The 17,624-nt window shown below is 41.2% G+C and overlaps 1 protein-coding gene across 2 annotated transcripts in view; it reads left to right on the top strand.

The window, feature by feature from the left end:
- Positions 1 to 17,624, top strand: part of RANBP3 (RAN binding protein 3) — a 107,474-nt gene that overhangs the window by 12,474 nt on the left and 77,376 nt on the right. For both annotated transcript variants that reach the window (XM_067556603.1, XM_067556594.1), the window contains exon 2: positions 6,082 to 6,137. In XM_067556603.1, coding sequence (XP_067412704.1) covers positions 6,082 to 6,137 — 56 coding nt within the window. The remainder of the gene's footprint in view (positions 1 to 6,081; positions 6,138 to 17,624) is intronic.

The raw sequence follows: 17,624 nt of genomic DNA, 5'->3' as shown, positions 1-17,624 counted from the left end.
AGCAGGAGTGAAAATAGGAAAAGAGCTAGTAAGCATGTGATCTAGTGAGTTAGACTTAAAAATTATTAAAAATTTAAATGAAGTACAGTGCCCAGTAAACTAACTGTCTGATGCTCTGAAATTTCAAAGGATATGGCAGCACTGGTATTTTTCATCATGGCTATTAAGAACTCAGAAAATTTCAAGTTCACCCTAAATCAGTGACAATGTATCTGCAGAGTTAAACGTTAGAATACCAAAGTTTACTGTTGTATAGTTGACAGATGACAAAATGTGTAATTGTTTGACTACAATTGTCAAAAGGCCTGGCAGTGGCGTCCTGGGTTGAGATTTTCAAACGCTCCTAAACATTAGAACAGTGGTACTGGGTCATACTAGTGGTCCACCTATCTCCTATTCATATCTTCTCACAGTGCCTGATGCCAGGTGCCTCCAGAGGAAATGAGCAGAACAGGGCATTGATCGAGTGATCCATCCTGTGTGTCCAGTCCCAGCTTCTGGCATGGGATTGCATCCCTGATCAGTTTGGCTAATAGCCATTGATGGACCTATCGTCCATGAACTCATCTAATTCTTTGTTGAACCCTGTTATAATTTGGGCCTTTACAGCATCCCCTGGCAAGGAGTTCTACAGGTCGACTGTGTGCTGTGTGAAGAAGTACTTCCTTTTGTTTGTTTTTAAACCTGCTGTCTATTAATCTCATTGGGTGACCCCTGGTTCTTGTGTTATGTGAAGGGGTAAATAACTTTTTCTCCATACCATTCATGCTTTTGTAGAGTCCTATCATATCCATCCGTAGTTGTCGCTTTTCCGAGTTGAACAGTCCAAGTCTTTTTAATCTCTCCTCATAGGGAAGCTATTCCATACCCCAGTTGGTTTTGTTGTCCTTCTCTGAACCTTTTCCAATCCCAATACATCTTTTTTTTTTTTTTGACATGGAGTGACCAGAATTGCATGCAGTATTCAAGGTGAGGGCATACCATGGATTTATATAGTGGTACTATGATATTTACTGTCTTATCTATCCTTTTCCTAATGGTTTCTAACATTCTGTTAACTATTTTGACTGCCGCTGCACACTAAGTGGATGTTTTCAGAGAACTGTCCACAGTGACTTCAAGATCTCTTTCTTGAGTGATAACAGCTAATTTAAATCCCATTGTTTTGTATGTATAGTTGGGATTGTGTTTTGCAAAGTGCATTACTTTGAATTTCTCAACAAAGAATATCATCTCTGACTTTGTTGCCCAGTCATCCAGTTTTGTGAGATCCCTTTGTAACTCTTCATAGTCTGCTTTGGACTTAACTATCTTAAGTTTGTATCATCTGCAAACTTTGCCACCTCAATGTTTATCTCTTTTTCCAGATCATTTATTAATATGTTGAACAGCACTGGTCCCAGAACACACCCTTGGGGGATTCCTCTGTTTACCCCTCTCCCTTGTGAAAACAGACCATTTATTCCTACCCTTCGGTTTCCAGTCTTTTAACCAGTTACTGATCTATGAGAGGACCTTCCTTCTTGTCCGTGACTGCTTACTTTGCTTAAGAGCCTTTGGTGAGGAATATTATCAAAAGCTTTCGGAAAAGTCCGGGTACATTCTATCCACTGGATCACCCTTGTCCAATGCTTATTGACCTCCTCAAAGAATTCTAGTTAGATTGGTGAGGCATTACTTTCACTTCACAAATGCTGTGTTGACTCTTCCTCAACATATCATGTTCATGTATATGTTCGATTATTCTGTTCTTTACTACAGTACCAGGCAAATTGATTGAAACTAAAGTTAGATTTACCAGCCTGTAATTGCCAGGATTGCCTCTGCAGCCTCTTATAAAAATCAGCATCTATCCTCCAGCCATCTGGTACAGAGGCTAATTTAAGCAATAGGCTACCTACCACAGTAGTAGAAATTGCAGTAGTTCTGCAATTTCTTATGTGAATTACTTCAGAACTCTTGGGTCCTAGTGAGTTATTACTGTTACTGTTTGTTTAATCAATTTGTTCCAAAGCCACCTCTATTGTTACCTCAATCTGGGACAGTTCCTCAGATTTGTCACCTAAAAAGAATGGCTCAGCTGTGGGACTCTCTCTTACATCCTCTGCAGTAAAGACTGGTGCAAAGAATTCATTTAGCTTTTCCCTAACTGCCTTGTCTTCTTCAGTGCTCATTTCGCACCTCAATCGTCCAGTGGGCCCCGCTGATTGTTTTGCAGGCTTCCTGCTTCTGATGTACTTAAATTTTTTGGATTTTTTGCTATTAGTCTTTTGTTTTTCAAATTGTGTTTTGGTCTGCTTTTTCTTCTTGACTTGCCAGAGTGTATTTCTTTCTATTTTCCTCAGTAGGATTGACTTCCAATTTTTAAAGGCTGTATATTTGCCTCTAGCTACCTCTTTTACTCTGTTTAGCCTGGTTTACTCTTGTATTTTACTTTTACTGTGTTCCTTTTACTGTGGTGGTTTTTTTTTTTTTGTTTTTTGTTTTAATTTGGGGTGTTCGTATAGGTTGAGCCTATATTATGGTGTCTTTTAAAATGTTTTTCCATGCAGTTTGCAAGCATTTCACTCTTGTGACTATTCCTTTTAATTTCTGTTTAACTAACTTCCTCACTTTTGTGTAGTTCTCCTTTTTGAAGAATGCTACTGTAGTGGAAATCTTTTTGGCATTCCCCCCCTACAAGAATGCTTAATTTAATTACATTGTGGTCACTATTACTGAGCGGCTCAGCTATATTCACCTCTTGGACCAGATTCTGTGTGCCACTTAAGACTATATCAAGAATTGCCTCTCCCCTTCTGGTTTCCAGGACTAGCTGCTCCAAGAAGCAGTGCTAAATGATGTCTAGAAATTTTCATCTCTGCATCTGGTTCTGAGGTGACATGTATACGGTCAATAGGGGATAGTTGAAGTCCCCCTTTATTATTGAGTCTTCTGTTTTTGTAGCCTCTAGAATCCCTTGAGCATTTGACCATCACTATCCTGATCAGGTGATTAGTAGTATATTCCTACTGCTATACTCTTATTATTCAAACGTGGGATTTCTGTCCATAGATATTCTATGGTACTGTTTGATTTGTTTAAGATTTTTTACTCTTTGACTCTTTCTTTCACATATAGTGCCACTCCCTGTCCAAGGTGACCTACTCTGTTGTTACTATATATTTAGGATTCTGTTATTACTGTATTCCATTGATTATCTTCATTCCACCAACTTTCTGTGATGCCTATTATATCATTTTAATCCCAGGCATTCATATTCACCCATTTTAGTATCTAGACTTCTAACATTTATACACAAGCATTTATAAAATTTGTCAATATCTAGTTTTGTCTTCATGTGATGTAATTGATTGGGACTTTTTCATTTGACTGTTTCTCTTCAGTTCCTACCTGTATTTTATCAAGTTCTATCCTCTTCTCTTTACTAAGATATAGAGTACCCCTGTTAATAGATCCTCTACTAAGGGATGTGTCTGTCTGAACTGTGTGCTTCTCTGCACCTGTTGGTATCCCCCAGCCCTTAGTTTAAAAATTCCTCTGCTACCTTTTTAATTTTACATGGCGCAGTCTGGTTCTGTTTATATTTAGGTGGAGTCCATCCTTTCTATTCAGTGCTATAAACTGGATAGCTCCTATTCTGTTGCTGTACTTCTGCCTGCATTATATTTACTCTTACAGGGTGTCTTTTTGGGGGACAAAAGAGGGTGTTTATTGATCTATCTGGCTCTTGGGCTCCCTCTCTAAATTCCTGTTTGCTGCTCCTTTTCATTAGCTCCTCTGGTGGCTGGTTTGTTAAACCTCTGTTCTGCCTGAGTAGCCCCTTATTATGGCATTCTAAAGGGATTAAGAATCAAAGGATGGCAGGCTAGCGGCTGGTTACAAAGCTCAAGCCTTGCCTAGCAGATCGCTAGGTACAGTACGCAGCTCCCTAAACAGGCCATACTATAAATTTTAATGAAGCAGGCACACGGCAAGCAGCAAGCATACAACAGTCTACCAGCAAACTCATGCGCAGGGTCACATGTTCTCTCCTCCTTCACCTGGAGAACTTCCTTGCAACACTCCAGTTTGCTGCTCCTGTTTGCTACTCAGACTGTGTTCAGACTGACCGCGACAAAATCACTGCTGCCGGATCGATCTTCCTTGATTGATTGAGCGGTCAGTGAGACCTGCTCAATCGATCAGGAAGTCGACTGAGTAAGTCCACCCCCTCAAGTAGCGTAGCGCTGAGCCAATGAGCAGAAGGGACGCAGAGCAGTCGACTTCAATTATGCACACTACTCTGCTTAGTTTGTGTAACTCCCGTCTACCGCTGCCAAATCGCGCAGTAAGTGTGAACCAGCCCTCAGAGATCCTAAATTGCTTAGAAGCATAAGTGCTATTGAAAGAAGGACGTGTGTAAATTGCTTAGGCTTAGTCTAGAAAAGGTGTGGTGATATGGACGTAGAAGTATAATTATGCTGGCAAAACCTTCCTAATATAGTGCTTTTTCAAGTATTGGTTCTCTCCGTTCCTTGAGTGAAATGAGCTATGTAGCAGAAGCACTCTTATGCCAGTATAAGTGTGTGTGCACGAGGACTTTTACCGGCATTGAAATGTCAAAAAATAAATACATTAAAAAAATCACACCCCTAACCACCAATAATATATCAGCAAAAGTTTTAAGTGTAGACCTGCCCTTACTCTTGGAAATCCCACCCTTCGTACAAATGGACAGGAGTTGATGGTTATAACTAGTGTAGCTAATACTTGAACTGGGACAGCTATCGCAATTTCCTGCAATATCCTTGAAAAACCTTACTGAATTATTAAGTATCTTTGGAGTCCATTTAATTAATGTAAAGGTAATGATTCCTGGGAAGTGTGAACTTCGAAGGACTATATTGAACAATGAGCCAGACAGGAATGGATGTTTGTTTGGACAGACAAGGTCAAATGACTTGCCTAGGGCAGCAGTTCTCAAACTTCATTGTACCGCCACCCCCTTCGGACAACAAAAGTACTACATGACCCCGGGATGGGAGACCAAAGCCTGAGCCCAAGCACTGCCATCCCAGGTGGGGGACCCAAAGCCTGAGGGTTTGAAAGCCCTGGGCGGGGGGCTTTAACCTGAGTCCTGCTGCCCAGGGTTGAAGCTTGAAGTCTGTGTCTACTGCCCAGGGCTGAAGTCCTCGGGCTTTGGCTTCGACCTTGGGCAGTGGGGCTCAGGCTTCAGCCCCAGGCCCCAGCAGGTCTAAAGCCAACCCTGGCCACCCAATTAAAATGGGGTTGGGACCCCAAAGTGTTTGAGAACTGCTGGCCTAGGGAATCTCTCTGGGAAGAGAGCAAATTCCCAAATCTGGTTATGCAAAAACCCACCTTTCTGAAGCTATACGCTGAGGAGGGAACTATTTTCTACTGATTATCTGTTCCTGAAATGTCAAGATCAAAGGCCCAGGCTGTAAAAGAAAACATTAACCTATACATGGGTGTGTTTATTCTGAGCTAAGGCTGTTTATGAACTTGTAACCACAGAAAAACCTCTTGATGGGGTTTGAAGAACTGATTGCCACCAGGGCCCTTGCTGAAATTCGGGCATGATCTCTGGTAAAACTTATTAGCATGTGTTTAGGTTTTTTTATTGTCTTTAATATGTTTTCACTCTCATGCTTTCTCCTTAAGAATAAATGTGTTTGCTTATAAAAAGTTGTGGTAACTCATAACTACTAGCAATTACATTATTCATAGTCTTTGAAGAGAGAGCAAAGTGTAGTTGCTGGCTATTTAAGTAGTCAGTGGGCTGTGAATATCAGTGTAGGCAGGGAACTGTGCAGCCTGGAAAAACCCCAATAAGGAGGGGGAGAGATGTGGATCTCAAGATAGGTGATGACTGAGGATCTGGAGCCTAGTGTGTGTGCCATTGAGAGACCACGGAAGGGCAATACAAGTGAAGTTGCCCTGAACTGTGATGTGAACATGTTCAGAATTCATTCTTTTTCTGTGGAAAGCATCACAGAAGATAACTTTGTAATATTTAATGCTGTTGGAAAAAAAATTGTTTTTGTTGTTTGTTTTGTTTTTGTTTTTTGTTTTTTTCAGAAAAGCCTGCCATTGCTCCACCCGTCTTTGTGTTTCAGAAGGATAAAGCACAGAAGGTAAGGAGCTATCATTGTGTATGTGCTTATTTTATGGAATACTGTCATCCTGACTAATATTTCAATGGTGGCAGTAGTCTGTATATGGTTGTTCTGAAGTTTAGGGTAGATAGTAGAATGTTATCATTAAGGTTTGAAATTCAAGGCAAAAATGTGGGAAGACACAGATTAAAGATTAGTGGGAGGAAAACAGAAGAGACAGACGGTGGGGGGGGGAATCTAGAGCAATTTCAAAGTGGTATCGTAAACAAAAATGGATGGGGGAAAAAGGAGCAGACCTTATTACTATGTAGAAATAGAAATGAGAGCAAGAAAAGAGAATAACAAAATAAAAGTAAAGGAAAGTTAAAAGGAAAAAAACATGGTTCAAGTTAGTTCGAAGAGAGAGACCCAGTTTTCCGAATGAATTCCAATATGTAGTTTCCATGATGCATTAAACTGGGCTCAGACAGAAAACTTTCCAAGGTTTTAGTTAATTGCTGCTAAAATATTTTGTCAACATGTGGAGCCTACCATCAGATTACTCTTTTGAATCCAGCCCAGGTCAGTACTGAGTGAAAGCTGTTAACAAATTATATGTGAAATGTGAAGTCTCAATCCTCTTCAAACGCGAACTGACACTCTTGGTGGAAGTGTAAGCAAAGAGACCATGGAGATTTATTTATTCCTAAAGGTGCTTCATCCAGTTCAGGGTTGAAGCATGTTGGCAAAGCACTTTGTGGGAGAAGCTTGCATTTCTCTGCTGCCAGTGCTGTGTTTATTCTGTGAGTAGAGAAGGAGAGACCTTCTGTCGCAGGGCTGACAACTTGGTGCTATTTAAAGTGGTTCCAATTTAAAGTCTGCCACTGTTTGAATTTTAAAATAATCTTTTATTTTAAACTGGAATTACATTTTAAAGTCTTTTCTTCAAATCTATTTTTGTTTTCAAGTTTCACGTTCTCTAATCAAATAAATGTTAATTCTTCCCAAAGGATAGTTGATATATATAGTTGACTAGCATTTTATGTGTAATCTATAAAAACGCCTAAACGTTAAGACATGAATAGTGAACCAAGCCTTAATAGAAAGGTAATTTACCTTGGTTTATGGTAAAACTTCAGATTTGACTTTTGTCACAATTCTTACCTGCTCAAGAAACACGAATTAAGGATTAACTCCATTAATTAGGATAAAATAAGTGGTTATGATAGATTTGTAGCCAAAGTAGAGATTATTTAAATTAAGTTCCAGTAATTTCTTCCAATGCTAGATATCTCAATTATATTTACCTTCCAATAAATATTTTTAGAAGTACCTGTCACTTGTGTGATACCTCCAGAACTGCGAATGGTTTAGGGAGGGAAGGGTTGGTGTTGGTGACTGCTCCCATTTTACTTCACAGCAATAAAATCAGTATACCTACGTAATGGCACAGTAAGTGCTAGTGGACAGATTAATAAATGCAAAAAGTTGGGGACTTACTGTTTTAAGGCAATTTGTAATAAGATACTAAAATATTAGTGTAGGCATTATATATATAAAATGTTAAATGGCCAAAATATATATAAGCTAACTTTAAAACAGCCAAGGAAGTCTCTAGACTTTGTTGCAAACTAAGGGCCAAATCCTGCTTGCTCAAATCCTTTAACTGACAAGCGTAACTTGGCCCCGTGTTACCAAGAAACTTGATAGCAACTTTGATATTTCTTTGTAACTGTTATACTGTGTAATATGCTTATCGGGATAACATGGTACACCAATTAAGCAGTCATCTTATTCAACAGAAGATGCCCAAGACTCACAAAGGCAGCATTTTAGCTGACACCAGTCATCACAATTTTAGTTAAAATAGCATTGTCATTGAGTAGCAGTTGACCGCATTTGCCATTAACTACCACTGGGCTTAGTTTGCTTCCCTAAGAAACACCCTGGTTAAGTGGATTCCCTGATTATGTGCCAAACGCTGCAATTCTTAATTGAGATTACTCAGGAAGAATTCCTATTAAAGTCAATGGCAATTTTGTCTGTGTGCATCTCTTTCCGGGGGTGGCCTGAAGAGTGCGGCCCTATTTTAAGTGTATTGTAAGTAATTTGAAACAAATAAGCAAAATGCACAGGTTTAGATAGAGTATAAATTACTATTTTTCTTTAGCAAAATGTGTGTGGCTGATGGTAGTTTAAACTTCTGTTAGCTTTGCAATCCTGGTCAAGTTGACCCTTGTTAGGCCCCACAGAGTGTTGCTTTTCTTCAGTTGCTTGTGCAGGCTGTCCAGCAAACATCTGTGGGAGAAGGGAAAAAGTAGCTTCAGGTGTGCCTCACGTGTGCCAAGCTAACACAGCTAGGCCATCTTGGATAATTAGAATTCTGGAGAATTCAGGTACTGTTCCAGTTTACCGCAAAAAAAATGAAACTTAACTTTACAAGGTTCCCTGTTGTAGCTGGACTCTGTATCTTCACTTGACTTTTCTGGAAAGAGTACTCTCCATTATTAACGTACATAGGTAGCCTTGGTAGGATTTGATTTTAATCGATAGATGTCGGTAAATGTGGATTTTAGCTGACATGCTGAAATCAATGACAAAATATTGCTCCGTAACAGTTGGTGGGAGTGCAGCCTTCCCCTAAAACTCCCCTTGTGCCTTGCAGGGTAGAATATCACTGGCCCTGCAGCAGTGCAGAGAATCCTCTGGAGTCCTGCTGTCACAGCCCTGCTTCCTCACCCCCGTGACAGGAGACTGCACTCTCCAGCCAGATCATGGGGAGCTGTTCTTGGAGAGGGGCTATTCAGCAGCACCCCATAGCCAGGGCACGTTGTCCTTACATTCCAGGCTGAGGGTCTCTACCCTGCTCCTCCAAGACTGTTCCTTCATGTACCCTTGCACCTGCAAGGGTTGGGTGTCGCCAGCTCTACAGTTTCGTTCTCATGGCCTTGCTCATTCACTCACCAGCCATGAGTGTGGGAGCCACCCCTGCTCAGGAACTGTTCAGCAGCATCTCACAACTGAGGCTCACTTTCTTCCTTGCAGTCCTACCCAGCGGATGTCTCTGCTCTGCCTTAATTTCCAGCAGCTGTAAAAATAGTTAAAAATCAAAAAACTTCTTAAGCAAAACTCAATATTAATAATTGAAATTATGAAAAAAATAAAAATCAAATTCTACCTAGCCTACTTATAGGAGCCACTATTTCCAGAAATGCTCACATGGGGCCTGTTCCTGTAAGGTGCTGAGGACCCATACTTCCCAGTGAAGTTAATAGGTGTTGAATGCAGTCAGCAGATTGCAGGATCAAACCTTTAGTGTGGTGATAAGCTATGGGGACCAGTTTTTTTTTTTTTTTTTTTTTAAACATACATTCCAGTTTAAAACAACCTGATTTAGTGAAACATCCGAGCACGCAAATCTACTTATGTAGGTGCTCTAGCACAATTCAGTGCATTTTTCTATCAAACTTGCCTTAAATAAAATATGGTAACCTAAGATGATTCAGGACAGTGCCGTCGAGGGCCTCCCCCCCGAATAGTGATTTCTGAAGTTATTTTCTTTGACTACTAAGCAGATTGACAGGATTGATTTAGCTGGTACCATTTTCAGTAAAGCTTTCAGCTAAAGTGGAAGTAGAGCCTGAGGAAAGGAGGCGGGTAGAAATCCCAGCTCACTCACTCCTTGCAGAGTCTTAAGGAAACAGGGACTTTCTTCTCACAAGGAGGCACTCCCTTGAGCCCACAGTTGTCTACTTCCTCCGCACCAATTTTTTTTTTTAAATTGCTTATTGGTCTCTGATAGATCAAGTTCCAGATGACTGCACTAAAAATGCTACTGGCATCTATTAACTGCAATAGAAGGCAGTTAAATTGTCAAGTGCTTTCTTTTTAAGAGATAAAACCGTCAATTATATTTTTCAACCTTTGGGGCCTGATTTTTCATTTACATTAAGGCCCTCTTACATCATCCTGGGGACAAAGGAGATGTAGTGCAAATGAGAATGAGGCCCTTTATAATTTTACAGATATGTTATTGTTTTTGCTTCTCTTAGCTCTCTTATTGTTTGGTGTGTATGATGTTGGGATGAGGTGCAAGAGAGGGAGGGCCTCAATTATTCTATCTGTCCTTCAGCCTCTACTTTTGGGTCTTCCTTCCCTGTGACTCATTCCAATGATTGCTTCTGCAGTTGCTCATAAGTTTCCTAAGAAGGAGCAGAATGAAATGGGTATGATTTTTGCTCAGTTTGCTCACTGCAGTCTGAATAGCAGCATCTGAACTGCTCACAAATGTCTTGTTAACTTCATTCTTAATTCTTGGCAAAGTTATGAATAGTCATGGCAGAATTTGATTTTGATTTTTTATAGATTTGACTGATGCTTATTTTTAAACATTTCTTATTAATTTAAAATTTCAGTTATCGGAAATTATGGGGGCATCAGGCAATGGGGAGATCAGACAGTAATTATTTAATGACAGTAGATGTTGAGACTCAAAAAAATTAAAGCTTTATAACCATTAAAACACAAATTGTCAATGTCATATGTCAAAATATACAAAGTAAATATCCTTAAATCAAACTCTGTCTCAAGTAGCGTTTTTCATTCTTTGCCTATCTGTAAACTTTGATTATTATCGATTGAAATGTTTTTCTATTTTCTGTGTGTAGGGCAAAATCATTTGCAGACACTGATAAAAATCTAATCTTTCCAAGTCTAGCTATGAATGACAGCAGAGTTCCCAGAGCTGCCTGCATACTCAAGAACACCACATTGCATCAGTTTCTATAGATTAATAAACGTTAAGATCAGAAAAGACCGTTGTGTTCATCTAGTCTGACTGTCTGCGTAACATGGCATAGACATAGACTGTCACTAGTAATTCTTGCATCAAGCCCAATAACTTCTGGCTGAACTAGAGCACATTTTTCAGAAAGACACCCACTCTTGTTTTAGGGACTTCAAGTGATAGAAAATCCACCACATCCTTAATCAAGTTGTTCTAATGGTTATTTGTTCTCATTTGTTAAAATCTGCCTTATTTGTAGTCTGAATTTGTCTAGTTTCAGCTTCCAGCCACTGCATCTTGTTAGGCCTTTGTGTGCTAGATTAAAGAGGTCTCTGATATCAGAAGTCTTCTCACCATGTAGTACTTACTTATCATGATTAAGTCACTTTTAACTTTCTCATGGATAAACTAAATAAATTGAGCTTTTAATCTCTCACTGTAAGGCAGGTTTTCCAGACATCAAATAATTCTTGTAACTCTTTTCCTAACCCTTTCTGATTTGTCTTCATCATTTTTTAAGTAGTGGACACCAAAACTGGACACAGTAATCCAATAATGGCCACACGGACACTGTATATAGTGATAACACTACCTCCTTATTTTTCCTCGATATTTCCTTGACTAAACATACAAAGATCATGTTGGCTCCTGGTTGCCATGTTGCACAGGTGTGTTATGTTGAGTAGGTTATCCATCATGACCGCTAAATCATTTTCAGAGTAATTAATTTCTAAGATAGTCCCCTATCCTGTGAGTGTGGCTTGGTTTCTCTTCTTATTGTTATATACTACAGAATAATAGAGTAGCATCCAAAAGACTCAGTCAGGGTGGGACTCCATTGTGTTGCGTGCTACACAAACACAGAAAAGAGAGACAAACAAAAAGGATAGTGGATGTGTGACACCCAGGCAAATAAATATGACTCAGAGAAGTTACATGGAATGTAGTTTAAAAAAATAAAATAAAATAACGGGGGTTAGAGATAGGGAATAGAAAAAGGGAAGAAGGAAAAGAGGAGAATGACATCTTGTCACCTGCGAAACCATGGTTAGCCAGGGTGGCTGTTCTAGGTATCAAGGCAGCGGTGAACCCTAAGGAGGGATTTGAAGGAAGATAAAGTAATGGATGTTTGGATTCTAGCAGGGAGTTTTTCCCATGCATAAGGGGCAGCATGAGAGAGAGAGGACAGGTGTTTAAGGGAAAAACTAGCTGGCAGGTGGCAAAGGCTGGGGATACTAGCAGAGCAGAGGGAGCGGGTTGACTTCTCAGTAGGGTACTGGATCAGCTAAGACTGGCATAGCTATGAAGGGCTTCAAGAGTAAAGACAAGAAACTTATATTTGGGGAGGCAAAACTGGGACTCGAGTGGGGAGGGGATTAATGTGGTTAGAGTCACATTCCAGAAAGATGACTTTAGCAGCAGCATTGTGAATATATTCAGAGAGCAAGATTTCCATAATCAAGGCTGGAAAAGAGGAGGCTGTGGTAGTCACGTGAAGTGGTGAGGGTTTGAATGGCAGTTCGGTCTGTGTGGACAGAGGGGAGACTGAATTTTAGAGTTTTTTTTTTAAGAATCAGGGTTTAGAAATGGCCTTGATGTGATTGTCCAGTAAGAGCAGGGCTGAAAAGATGACCCCCATATTACAAGCCTGAGTGATTGGTAGGATGATGGTATGTCTGAGAGGTGGGTGAGGAATGGGGAAAGTTTGGAAGCAGAAAGATCAAGAGCTTGGTTTTGGCCTTACTGTCCGTGATGAATGGACATCCATAATGATGATGGGAAGACAGGCCAACATACGGGATTAGATACCTACCTTCCTGCTGCTGAGGTAGGTGGAGCATCAGCATAAAGAGGTTGGTAATTAGAACCATGCTTGCAGATAAGAGCACTTAAAAGTAGAAGAGGATGGGGCCAAGGAGAGAGCCTTGAAGTACATCAAAAGAAGAAGGATGGGGAGGGGCTGATCCACCAGATATGGGGTTCTGAAAGAGCAATCAGAAAAGAGGAGGAGAGAGAGGACAGAACCGTGAAAGCTAATGCCAGACAAAATTTCAATAGTAGGGAATGGTTGGCAGTGTGCCCCTAAGAGGGCAAGAAGGATAAGGCTGGAGCACAGACTGAAATTTGGCCAGGAAAAGAGCTTTAAAGACTTCAGTGAGAACAGTTTCACTGGAGTATTGAGGGCAGAAGTCAGATCAGGGAGGACCAGTAATGGAATTACAGGGGAACTCCAGTTGACACTCATAGATTGCACATTCAGTGACTTTGGAGAGGAAGGATAGAATAGATTTGGGGCAATAATTTGAACTGGACGCAGTAATTCAGTGATGGTCTCCCCAGTGCTATATTTAGAGATATCACCTTCCTACTTCTATTTGAAATCCCCCCCTTAATATACGCAAGTGTCATTTTAACTGTTTTAGCTTCTGTATTGCACTGGGAGCTCATGTTCAGTTTGCTATCCTCCATGCCCCCTAAATCCTTTTTAGAGATCCTGCTTTCCAGGATACAGTTCCCCATCCTATAAATTATGTCCCATTTCTTTGTTCCTAGATGTATTACTTCGCATTTGGCCTTATTAAAATGTTTCTTTGATTGTTTCCAGTTTACCATGCGATTCAGGTAGTTCTGTATAAGTCATCTGATTTTGTCATTATTTGCCATTCCACCAATCTTTGTGCCATCTGTAAACTTTATCAGCAATGAATATAGAATTTTTTCTACATCAGCGATAAAAAGCATTGAATAGCATTAGGCCAAGAACTGATCTGTGCAGTTCTCCATAGAACCATGTCCATTTTACGATGATTCGCCATTAGCAGTTATATTTTGAGATCAGCCAGTTTTTACTTCATTTAATATGTTGAATATTTACTCCTGAGGGAATTCTGCACCAAAATAATAAAAATTCTGTGCACAATAATTTAAAATTCTACAAACTTTGTCAATCAATAAATGTGGGAAAGCACAGGCCACTGGGTGTACAAACGTGGGAGATCACCCTGCAGCTCCCCTCACCAAGTCAGGGATTCAGCAGCGAGGTAGCACCCGACCCTGACACAGTGCAAGGGCTGGGCTCCTCTGTGCCAGGTGCATCAGCTGTGGACCGGCCGACTCAGCCCACCAGGATCCAAGTGTGGAGGGGTGTAATGTAGGATGAGAGGGTTCAGTGTGGGGCAGTCGGGGTGCGGTTAGCTCAGTGGGGGATCTGGATGCACAGGAGCTCGTTGGGGGGGTGCAGGGGCAATGGGATTCTGCAGGGGGGGTTCCACATAAAGGGGTTGGGGCTCATCAGGGGGTCTGGGTGACTTATTGGTGGGGCCTGGGTGCTGGGTCTTGGTGGGGTGGATGTCTGGGTGTAGGGGGCTCATCAGGGTGGTCCAGATGTAGGGGGGATGGGAATTGTTGGGGTGGGGGTACGATGGGCTTGCTTAATGGGGGAGCCCCAGCTGCTGTTGCTCTTGAAGGGATGCTGCATGCCTGGCTCCTGTCTTTCCCTTGTCTCCCCATTGTCCTGTGCCTCTGTTCCCCGCACTCACTCCCACAGCCCCCTTCCCTTGCCCTGTACCATCCCTCTTCTTTCCCCATGCTTCTTCCCCCCCCACCCCCCCCCCCCCCCGGCACTCACCCTTGTACAGAAAATAGGATGGCTTCCTGCACATACAGAAGGGGAGTGTGATCGGCACTAGGATCTAGGAGGTAGCGTCCAGCTGCAGATTCAACTAGTTGAGTGGCACCCTCCCTCACCTGGGCAGCTCTGTGCTCTCAGAATTGGGGGTGGGGGAACAGTGGCATGTGACCTCGTGTGCCCCCCATGCCTCGCCTCTGTTGGGAGGGCAATGGCCCCTCTACATTCCCCAACCACTCCCCACCTATGCCCCTGGGCATCATATGCTCAGGGTTTAACTGGTCGCCATATTTGGGGTCGGGAAGGAGTTTTCCCCCTGGGCAGATTGGCAGAGTTTTTCACCTTTCTCTGCAGCCTGGGGCACAAGCCACTTGCTGGGGAATTCTCTGTAGCTCAGTCATAGGTTAGGAGTCCATTACAGGAGTGGGTGGGTGAGGTTCTGTGGCCTGCATTGTGCAGGAGGTCAGACTAAATGATCATAATGGTCCCTTCTGACCTTAAAGTCTATGAATCCTCAGCCCTGCCCCCTGCGGTATTTACCTCTCTGCTGGCTGCTCCAGGCTTTAGAAGGACTGCCTGTGCTGCTGGGGAGGGGCATGTGACTGCTCTTGCAGCTTCCCTGTCATTTCCTGCAGGGAAGCAAAGAAATCTGCACGGGACAAGAATTCTGTGCATGCGCAGTGGTGCAGAATTCCTCCAGGAGTAAATATTGAAAGTACTTTATATATTGAACCAAACTTGTAGTCTTATCAAAAAATGATAGTTTGCTTGACAAGACTAGTTTTCCATAAAACAGTGGTAATTTGCATTAATTATGTTATCATCCTTTAGTTCTGTATCTCATTTCAGCTGCTGTGTTCTTTTGTCCAAGATTGATGTCCGGCTAATGCCACTAAATTAATACTGGTTACAACATTAACTTTTTCACAATCCTCTGGAACGTCCCCTTATTACAAGATTATTTAAAAACTTTTAAATATCTGGACCTGCTGATTTTAAAAATATTTAACTTTTGTAGATGCTGTGTAATTTAGTCATTTATAGTGTTGTAACAGTATTGGTCCCAGGATATCAGAGACACAAGGTGGATGAGGTAATATCTTTTGTTGGATCAGTTTCTGAGATGCAGGGGAAACAAGATGGTAATTAATAAATCTGTGCAATTCTTAGCCAATTAGTAGCAGTGATCACAACTTGTCGCCTGCCTATCCGTTATCAGGTTGTAGTTTTGTGTGTGTATTCCAGCAGAGATGAATTTTGAGGAGGAATTTGAAGGAGGAAAGGTGATGGCTTTGCAGTTTTGATTGGGAGCTTTTCCCAAGGGTGTTTCGGGAGAAAGCATGAAAGTGCTTGTTGAAGAAATAAGTGGTGGAAGTTGGCATCATCATTAGTACAGCAAAGGTGGGGTTCAGCCTGTCAAGAGGAAAATGTGGAGGGCTTTGAAAGTAAGGATGAGAAATTTGTGCTTGATGCAGCTGTAGTGGTGGAACCTTTGGAGAGATGTCAAGAGTGGACGTTGAGATAGATGGAAGATGATTGTAGTAGCAGAACTTTGAATAGATATAAGAAGTTGAGATTGCAGGAGTGAAGGCACAGCCACGTGGGCAAAGAAGAAAGCTAAGGTCTTGGAGAACTTCAGGAAGAAACAGTAAGATTTAAACATGGCCTGGATGTGTGTGTCACTGGAGAGGTTTAAATCAAAGAGGAAGCTGAACTTATGACTTGAGTGACAAGTGAGATGGTGGTGGTATCCACTAGGACTAATAAAGGTGGGAAGAGAAGGGCTTTGGGGGAAAAGTCAGGAGCTCGGTGTTTGCCATTTCAGGTGACTGCTAAGCACCATGAGGGGATTTAGTGTGGATGGAGGGAGATCTGCATAAATGCCATGTATGTGGATGAGATCACTCAGAGATGGGGTATAAAGGAACAATAGGAGTGGGGAGCTGAGGCACTGCTATCAGCTTCCCTTTTTATCACTTGTTATATTTGCATTTGGAATGTTTATTTCACAACCATAAGGGCTAAACATAACGGCCTCTTCAAGTCCTGTTTGTGGGGGGCGGCAGCAGTAAAATGTTGAATTCCTGACATTTTTGGGTGTAAATAAAACAGTTCCCCACTTCTCTTCCTAGACGTGCCTAGTTCAAATTGGTGTTTGGGTTTGGCAGTGTTTGTTCAGTTTGTGTATTTAAAACAAAGATTTATTTTGAAAACTTAAAAATCCCAGTTTCCTGACCATTCCTGAGCAAAACCTTATCTTTTACATGAGACATAAAATCAAAGTTTTGTCATCCTAGGGTCATTAACAATCCAATTCACTTTTCACAAAAGTAGAGATGTAGTTTGGGTATTTACATTGCGCTTGCCTAAAATAAACCCTATTGTTTCAGTTGGATACAGTATTCTTGACTCCATGTAATGTTCTTCTCTGCTATTAAACAGTTTTCTTGTTTCACCTGGAAGGTGGCTGCATTTCAGTGGTGGATGAAATGATCATGTATTTGTGTATCATTTGATGTTTGAATCCTAAAGGATGTAAGGTGCTGTTTAAATATAACATGGCAGCAGTGGTAGTTTCTTATTAGATACACTTGGATTAGAATAAGGTTTTGTCAACCTCTTCTTCTCTGCTGACTACTTTGTATCCGTGGCTGGATCTGTCTTACGTATACTCTAAAAAATCTCAAATCTTTGCATTGTTTCGGAAATGTTGTTCTACAGATAGGGAGTTGTGACACAGAAAAATTAATTGATTTGACCAAGATCATGCAGGAAACGAACCCAGTTCCTAACTATAAGATCATTTCCCCTCTAGTAATGATGTAACATAATTTAATGTAAATTCAAAGATCTGTACAAAGAAGACTCCATCAGTCACTGTGTTTTTTTCTGAGAATGCATTGACACATGCACACGAAAGTTTGCGTTTTGCAAGTATTGATATATTACGTTTAAAAACCAACAAACTCTATACATAAGCTGTATGTCCTGCAACAGTGGAATAATCCATTATTTCCAGCAATTATCTGTTTGCTAATTGTTTGTCTGACTTGTTCCCACTAGGATCTAAGGGCAGGTAGAAGCTGTCAATCAAGGCTCATCAGAGGGAAAA

This window comes from Emydura macquarii, unplaced genomic scaffold, assembly GCF_026122565.2.
Source record: "Emydura macquarii macquarii isolate MOO-44397 ecotype Brisbane River unplaced genomic scaffold, CSIRO-AGI_Emac_v2 contig_306, whole genome shotgun sequence".
NCBI classification, from domain to species: Eukaryota; Metazoa; Chordata; order Testudines; family Chelidae; genus Emydura; species Emydura macquarii.
The sequence above is the reverse complement of the archived record's forward strand: the minus strand, read 5'-3'. Positions and strand labels throughout refer to the sequence as shown.